An 8541-nucleotide genomic window follows, 5' to 3' on the forward strand; every position below is an offset into this window, starting at 1 on the left:
GGAAATGGGGGTATGGGATGGTGGAAAGACAAGGGAAAGGAAACAGACAGGAATTCATGGAATAATGGGAAATCCTGGAAAAATTGAGGGAAACGGTAAAAAAAAAAAATGGGGAAAAACCACAAAAAAAATTGGGGACATGGGGAAATAGGGAAAAATGGGGAAATTGGGATTTGGGAAGGGGAACACAAGAGAATGGGAACAGATGGGAATTCATGGGGAAATGAGAAATCCTGGAAAAATGGGGGAAACCATGAAAAAATGGGGGGAAATGGGGAAAAACCCGTGGAAAAAATGGGAAAAACAACAACAACAAAAAAAAGGGGAAATCCTAGAAAAATGGGGGGGAAATGGGAAAAAATGGTGGAAAAATTGGGGAATGGGGAAAAATGGGGGGAGTTAGGGAAATGTGGAAAATGGGAAAAAAATGGGGAGAAATGAGAAAAAAATGGGGGGGAATTGCGATATGGGATGGTGGGAATACATGAACTGGAAAGGGAACCGATGGGAATTCATGGGAAAATGGGAAATCCTGGGAAAATGGGGATAAAATTGGAAAAAAAATGGAGGAAAAATGAGGGGGAAATGGGGAAAAATTGGGAAAAAAGTGGGGAAAATGGGAAAAGTAAAAAATACAGGGGAAAATGTGGAAAATGGGAAAAAATGGGGGGGGAAATTGGGATATGGGGTGGTAGGAGCACGTGGGAATATGGGGTTTTGGTTATACGGGAGAGTTTTGGGGGTTCAGTTTTGGGACTTTTTAGGGTTCAGTTTGGGGTTTTTGGGGTCTGAATTTTGGGGTGCCCCCCGAGGGCCACCGGGAGCACTCCCGGGACAGGGTGGGGATCACTGGGGGATGATTTGGGGCTCTCCATTGGGGTTTTCGATATACAGGGGGGATTTTTTGGGGTTAGTTTGGGGATTTTGGGGTCTGAATTTTGGGGTGCCCCCCCAGGCCGACCCCCGAGGGCCGCGGGAGCGCTCCCGGGACGGGGTGGGGATCACTGGGGGGCGATTTGCTCATAAAGGGGCAGTTTTGGGGTTTCAATTCGGGAATTTTGGGGGTTTTTAGGGTTCAGTTTGGGGTTTTGGGGTTTTTTGGGCTATATAGGGGGTTTTTGGGGTCTGAATTTTGGGGTGCCCCCCGAGGGCCGCCGGGAGCGCTCCCGGGACGGGGTGGGGATCACTGGGGGATGATTTGGGGTTCTCCATTGCGGTTTTCAGTATACAGGGGGATTTTTGGGGTTAGTTTGGGGTTTTTGGGGTCTGAATTTTGGGGGGCTCGGGGCCGGACGGGTGGGGATCACTGGGGGCGATTTGCTTGGAAAGGGGCAGTTTTGGGGGTTTCAATTCGGGAATTTTGGGGGTTTTTAGGGTTCAGTTTGGGGTTTTGGGGGGTTTTTGGGCTATATAGGGGATTTTGGGGTCTGAATTTTGGGGCCCCCCAGGCCGACCCCCGAGGGCCGCCGGGAGGCGCCCCGGGGCGCCGCCCGGTGCGGCGCAGCCGAGGCCAGGTGTTGGGCAGCTGGCGCTGGCGCTGCCCCGCCCGCGGCGTGGCGCCGCCGCACCTGGACAAAGCGTCCATCATGCGGCTGACCATCAGCTACCTGCGCGTGCAGCGCCTGCTGGCCGCGGGTCAGGCACCCCCCGGAACCCCGAAACCAGCGGGAACCCCGAAACCCCCCGGGAAACAGCCCCAAAACCCCGGGAACAGCCCAAATCCTCATCGGGAACCCCGAAACCAGCGGGAACCCCGAAAGCCCCCGGGAAACAGCCCCGAAACCCCGGGAAACAGCCCCGAAACCCCCGGGAAACAGCCCAAATCCTCATCGGGAACCCCGAATCCAGCGGGGGAACCCGAAACCCCCCGGGAAACAGGCCAAATCCTCATCGGGAACCCCAAATCCAGCGGGAACCCCAAAACCCCCCGGGAAACAGCCCCAAAACCCCCCGGGAAACAGGCCAAATCCTCATCGGGAACCCCGAATCCAGCGGGAACCCCGAAACCCTCCGGGAAACAGCCCAAAACCCCGCTGGGAGCAGCCCCAAATCCTCATCAGGAACCCCAAATCCTCATCAGGAACCCCAAATCCTCATCGGGAACCCCGAAACCCCCCGGGAAACAGCCCCAAACCCCCCGGGAACAGCCCAAATCCTCATCGGGAACCCCGAATCCTCATCGGGAACCCCGAATCCAGCGGGAAGCCCGAAACCCCCCGGGAAACACCCCAAAACCCCCCGGGAAACACCCCAAATCCTCATCGGGAACCCCAAATCCTCATCGGGAGCCCCGAAACCAGCGGGAACCCTGAATCCAGCAGGAACCCCGAAACCCCCCGGGAAACAGCCCCAAATCACTCATCGGGAGCCCCAAATCCAGCGGGAACCCCGAAACCCCCCGGGAAACAGCCCCAAAACCCCCGGGAAACAGCCCCAAATCCTCATCGGGAACCCCAAATCCTCATCGGGAACCCCAAAACCCCCCCGGGAGCAGCCCCAAATCCTCATTGGGAGCCTCAAATCCTCATCGGGAACCCCAAAACCCCCCCGGGAAACAGCCCAAATCCTCATCGGGAACCCCAAATCCTCATCGGGAACCCCGAAACCCCCCGGGAAACAGCCCCAAATCCTCACCGGGAACCCCAAATCCTCATCGGGAACCCCAAATCCTCATCGGGAACCCCGAAACCAGCGGGAACCCCGAAACGCCCCCGGGAAACAGCCCAAATCCTCATCGGGAACCCCAAATCCAGCGGGAACCCCGAAACCCCCGGGAACAGCCCCAAATCCTCAGTGGGAGCCCCAAATCCTCATCGGGACCCCCAAATCCTCATCGAGAACCCCAAACACACCAAGAACCCCAAATCCATCGGGATCCCCCAAATCCACCCTCAACCCCCCAAGACCCCCGACCCTTTTGGGGACCCCCCGACCCCCCCATCATTTTGGGGACCCCCTGACGCCCCCAGACCCCTCCCCAAAACCCCCAGACCCCTCCCCAAACCCCTCCCCAAATGCCTGAATGGGCCCAACCAAGGGGTGGGGTTGGGTTTAACCCTTAACCCCCCAAGACCCCCGACCCTTTTGGGGACCCCCGACCCCCATCATTTCGGGGACCCCCAAAACCCCCCAAACCCCTCCCCAAATGCCTGAAAGCGCCCAACCAAGGGGTGGGGTCGTGTTTAACCTCAACCGCCCCAAGACCCCCGACCCTTTTGGGGACCCCCTGACCCCCCCATCATTTCGGGGACCCCCTGACGCCCCCCCCGGGCCCCAGGCGCGTGGGCGGCGGCGGCCAGGCTGTGGACGGCTGCTACCTGCAGGCTGGCGGCTTCGTGATGGTGCTGAGCGAGGGGCGGGGACATGATTTACCTGTCCGAGAACGTCAGCCGCCTGCTGGGGCTCAGCCAGGTACGGGGGGAGCCCCAAAATACCCCGGGGGGCAAAACCCGTCGGGGGACCCCGAAATGTGGGGGAGACTCAAAAATCCCTTTGGGCGGCCCCAAAAGTCTCAGGAGGCCAAAATCTGCGGGGGGACCCCAAAATTTGCTGTAGGGGGGCAAAAAATCTGTCAGGGGGGTGAAAGCTCTCAGGGAGGCCCCAAAAATCTGTCGGGGGCCCCAAAATTTGTCTGGGGGGCCACGAGGAAATGATGATGGGGAGACTCAAAAAAATCCCTTTGGAGCGGCCCCAAAATCTCTCAAAAAGGGGACAAAATCGGCCGGGGGTGTTGAAAATTTGCTCGATGGAGCCCCAAAAATTTGTCAGGGGGGAGCCCCAAAATTTGTCGGAGGGAGCCCCAAAATCTGCCGGGGGAGACTCAAAAAAATCCCTTTGGAGCGGCCCCAAAATCTCTCAAAAAGGGACAAAAATCTTCTGGGGGTCCCCAAATTCTGCCCTGAGGGGGGGTCCCCAAAAATCTGTCGGGGGAGGCCCCAAAATCTGCTGGGGAGGGGGCCCCAAAATTTTTTCAGGGGACCCCCAAAATCTGTTGGGGGTCCAAAATTCTTCCTCAGGGTGCCCAAAACTTTTTGGGGAGCCCCAAAAAAATCTTCTGGGGGTCCCCCAAATTCTGCCTGGGGGTCCTCTCAATGGGGGTGGGGGGTCCCCAAATGGGGAGGGGTCCCCAAATGGGGGGGGGTCCCCAAAATGCGTTGTGCCCCCAGCTGGAGCTGATCGGGCACAGCGTGTTCGACTTCCTCGTGCACCCCTGCGACCACGAGGAGCTGCACGACGTGCTGGGCCCGCGGCAGGTGAGACCCCTCCCAAATTACCTTGCAATTAGTACCCCAGACCCCTCCCCGAATATCCCTGGACCCCTCCCCAAATATCCCTACAAGATCCCTCCCCAAATATCCCGAGACCCCTCCCCAAATATCCCTGAGACCCCTCCCAAATTACCCCCGCAATTACCGCAGACCCCTCCCCAAGTAGCCCTGAGACCCCTCCCAAATTACCACAATTACCCCAGACCCCTCCCCCAAGTATCCCTGGGACCCCTCCCCAAATATCCTGAGACCCCTCCCCAAATGACCCGGAATTACCCCAAGGCCCTCCTGAATATCCCTGAGACCCCTCCCAAATATCCCTGAGACCCCTCCCCAAATTCACCCCAAATCCCCCCAAATATCCCTGAGACCCCTCCCAAATTCCCTAAATATCCCAGAGACCCTCCCAAATATCCCTGAGGCCCCTCCCCAAATTCCCCCCAAATATCCCTGAGACCCCTCCCCAAATATCCCTGAGACCCCTCCCCAAATTCACCCCAAATATCCTGAGACCCTCCCCAAATATCCCTGAGACCCCTCCCCAAATTCACCCCAAATAACCCTGAGACCCCTCCCCGAATATCCCTGAGACCCCTCCCCAAAATCCCTGAGACCCCCTCCCCAAATTACCCAAAACTACCCCAGACCCCTCCCCAAATAACCCTGAGACCCCTCCCCAAATTCACCCCAAATTCACCCCAAATATCCCTGAGACCCCTCCCCAAATATTCCTGAGACCCCTCCCCAAATTCCCTAAATATCCCTGAGACCCCTCCCCAAATATCCCTGAGACCCTCCCCAAATTCCCCCCAAATATCCCTGAGACCCCTCCCCAAATATCCCTGAGACCCCTCCCCAAATTCCCTAAATATCCCTGAGACCCCTCCCCAAATTACCCCAAATATCCGAGACCCCTCCCCAAATATCCCTGAGACCCTCCCCAAATTACCTGCAATTACCCCAGACCCCTCCCCAAATATCCCTGAGACCCCTCCCCAAATTACCCGCAATTACCCAAGACCCCTCCCCAAATATCCCTGAGACCCTCCCCAAATTACCCATAATTACCCCAGACCCTCCCCAAATATCCTGAGACCCCTCCCCAAATGCCCCGCAATTACCCCAGACCCCTCCCCAAATATCCTGAGATCCCTCCCCAAATATCTCCGAGACCCCTCCCCAAATATCCCTGAGACCCCTCCCCAAATTACCCCAAATATCCGAGACCCCTCCCCAAATATTCCTGAGACCCCTCCCCAAATTCCCTAAATATCCCTGAGACCCCTCCCCAAATATCCCTGAGACCCTCCCAAATTCCCCAAATATCCCTGAGACCCCTCCCCAAATATCCCTGAGACCCCTCCCAAATTCCTAAATATCCTGAGACCCCTCCCCAAATTACCCAAAATTACCTTTGAGACCCTCCCAAATTCACCCCAAATTCACCCCAAATATCCTGAGACCCCTCCCAAATTCGGGACCTCCCCCAGATTGGGGTGGTGGCTCCCTGCCCATGAGGAGCCCCCAAACCCCCCGGGACCCCCAAACCCCGGGACCCCCAAATCGGCCCCCCCCCCCTGACCCCCTGACCCCGGGCCCCTCCCCAATTTCAGGGGTCCCGGCGGGGGGCGCTCGGGCACAGTTTGGTTTCTGCGCGCCATGAAGCAAGCACGCTGGCGTGGCTTGGCTGCCTCAACCTCAAGCGGCGTCCTGGAAGGTGGGGAGGGGACACTGGGGACATCAGGGGAGACATTGGGGACACTGGGACATCAGGGACATTTGGGGGCATTTGGGATATTGAGACATTGGGGACATTGGGGGGGATTGGGACACTTGAGGACATTGGGGACATTTGGGGCATTTGGGGACATCGGGGGACATTTGGGGGCATTTGAATATTGAGACATTTGGGGAGGGCACTGGGAACACTAGGGGACATTAGGGTTGGGGACATTGGGGACATTGGGGACATCGGGGACACTGGGGACACACTGGGGACACACTGGGGACATTGGGGACACTAGGGGCATTAGGGGACATCTGGGGGCATTGGGGGATTGGGGACATTCCTCGGGGATTTTTTGGGGTGTTTTCAGGGTAAATCTTGGGGTTTTGGGGATTTTGAGACATTTAGGTGTAAATCCCAAGGTGTTTTTGGTGCGTTTGGGGGATTTTGGGCTAACCCCCAAACTCAGGGTATTTCCCGGGGTTTTTGGCTAACCCCAAACTCAGGGTATTTCCCGGGGTTTTGGGGCTAACCCCCAAACTCAGGGTATTTCGGGGGTTTTGGCCGAACCCCAAACTCGGGATGTTTTGGGGTAAATCTCGAAGGGGTTTTTTGGTGCATTCAGTTTTTTGGCCAAACCCCCAAACTCAGGGTATTTCCGGGGTTTTGGGGCTAACCCCAAACTCAGGGTATTTCCCGGGGTATTTTGGCGAACCCCAAACTCAGGATATTTTTCCAGGGGTATTTTTGGGGCTAACCCCCCCAAACTCAGGGTATTTCCCTGGGGTTTTGGCCAAACCCCAAACTCAGGGTATTTCCCGGGGTATTTTTGGGGCTAACCCCCAAACTCAGGGTATTTCCCGGGGTATTTTGGGGCTAACCCCCAAACTCAGGGTATTTCCTGAGGTTTTGGGGCTAACCCCCAAACTCAGGGTATTTCCCGGGGGTTTTGGCGAACCCCAAACTCGGGATGTTTTGGGGTAAATCTCGAGGGGTTTTTGGTGCATTTTGGGTTTTTGGCCAAACCCCAAACTCAGAATTATTTCGGGGTTTTGGGGCTAACCCCCAAACTCCAGGGTATTTCCCCGGGGGTTTTGGCCAAACCCCCAAACTCAGGGTATTTCCCTGAGGTTTTTTTGGCCAAACTCCAAACTCCAGGGTATTTCCCAGGGGTTTTGGCCGAACCCAAACTCAGGGGTATTTCCCCGGGGTTTTGGCCGACCCCCAAACTCAAGGTATTCCCAGAAGGGTTTTGGGGCTAACCCCAAACTCCAGGGTATTTCCCCGGGGTTTTTGGCTAACCCCCAAACTCCAGGGTATTTCCCCGGGGTTTTTTGGCCGAACCCCAAACTCTGGGATGTTTTTGGGGTAAATCTCGAGGGGTTTTTTTGGTGCATTTTTGGGTTTTGGCCAAACCCCAAACTCAGGGTATTTCCCGGGGTTTTGGCGAACCCCAAACTCAGGGTATTTCCCGGGGTTTTTGGGGCTAACCCCCCAAACTCCAGGGTATTTCCCCGGGTTTTGGCCGAACCCCAAACTCCAGCGTATTTCCCCGGGGTTTTTTGGCGCAACCCGAACCCCGGGGCGGTCTGGGGTGTTTCCCAGGTGCTGCACTGCGCGGGGCACACATCTTGGACGTCTGCCTTGGGGGGGCGGGGGACCCCCCCTGCGGTGCCTGGTGTGCTGATCTCGAGGCCATCAGCTTTTGGGGGCCATCGCCCGCTGGGCTCGGGCACCGTGCTCACCCGCCACTCCATGGACATGAAATTCACCTACTGCGACGATAGGTGGGTGGTGGGGAAGCGGGGGAGACCCCCGGGACACCCCCACGGGAGCCCGGGATGGCGGGTTTTGGGTTTGTTGCACCCGGTAAAAACGGCACCCCAAAAATCCCAAAAATCTCCAAAAATCCCCCAAAACTCGGCAGTCCCGGATCCCACAAATCCCCCAGAACTCGGCAGTCCCGGATCCCTAAAATCCCCCAAAATTCAGCAGCCCCACATTGTGAACCCTCACACCTCAAAATCCCAAAATCCCCCAAATCCCCAAAACTCAGCAGCCCCCAGACCCCGGGACACCCCAGGATCGCCCGGGTTTTTGGTTTCTGTTGCACCGGTAAGCGGCACCCCAAAAAATCCCAAAATCTCAGAATCCCCCAAAACTTGGCGGTCGGATCCACAAATCCCCAGAACTCGGCAGCCCCAGATCCCTAAAATCCCCAAAATCCCCCAAAACCCGGCAGCCCCACATTGTGAACCCTCACACCTCAAAAATCCCCAAAATCCCCAAAACACGACGGTCCCAGACCCCTGGGACACCCCAGAGATCACCGGGTTTTGGGTTTATTACCAGTAAAAACGGCACCCCAAAAATCCCAAAATCTCCAAAAATCCCCCCAAAACTCAGCAGTCTGGATCCTAAAATCCCCCAAAACTCGGCAGCCCCCAGATCCCTAAAAATCCCAAAAAAATCCTCAAAACCCGGCAGCCCCCATTTGTGAACCCTCACACCTCAAAAATCCCCAAATCACAAATCCCCAAAACTCGG

General features: G+C 56.6%; 1 protein-coding gene across 1 annotated transcript; it reads left to right on the top strand.

Moving 5' to 3' along the window:
- Positions 1 to 1448: 1448 nt before the first annotated feature.
- On the top strand, positions 1449 to 7781 carry LOC115917191 (hypoxia-inducible factor 3-alpha-like; the record flags this gene model as incomplete). The annotated part of the gene is given in 7 exon segments (XM_030970921.1): positions 1449 to 1492; positions 1495 to 1640; positions 2795 to 2799; positions 3278 to 3350; positions 3352 to 3411; positions 4167 to 4253; positions 7600 to 7781. Coding segments are annotated over 7 exon segments (597 nt in total), but the record flags the coding sequence as incomplete, so codon positions are not given.
- Between the last annotated feature and the right edge of the window lie 760 nt (positions 7782 to 8541).

The sequence above is a fragment of the Camarhynchus parvulus genome, unplaced genomic scaffold, assembly GCF_901933205.1.
Source record: "Camarhynchus parvulus unplaced genomic scaffold, STF_HiC, whole genome shotgun sequence".
NCBI lineage: Eukaryota > Metazoa > Chordata > Aves > Passeriformes > Thraupidae > Camarhynchus > Camarhynchus parvulus.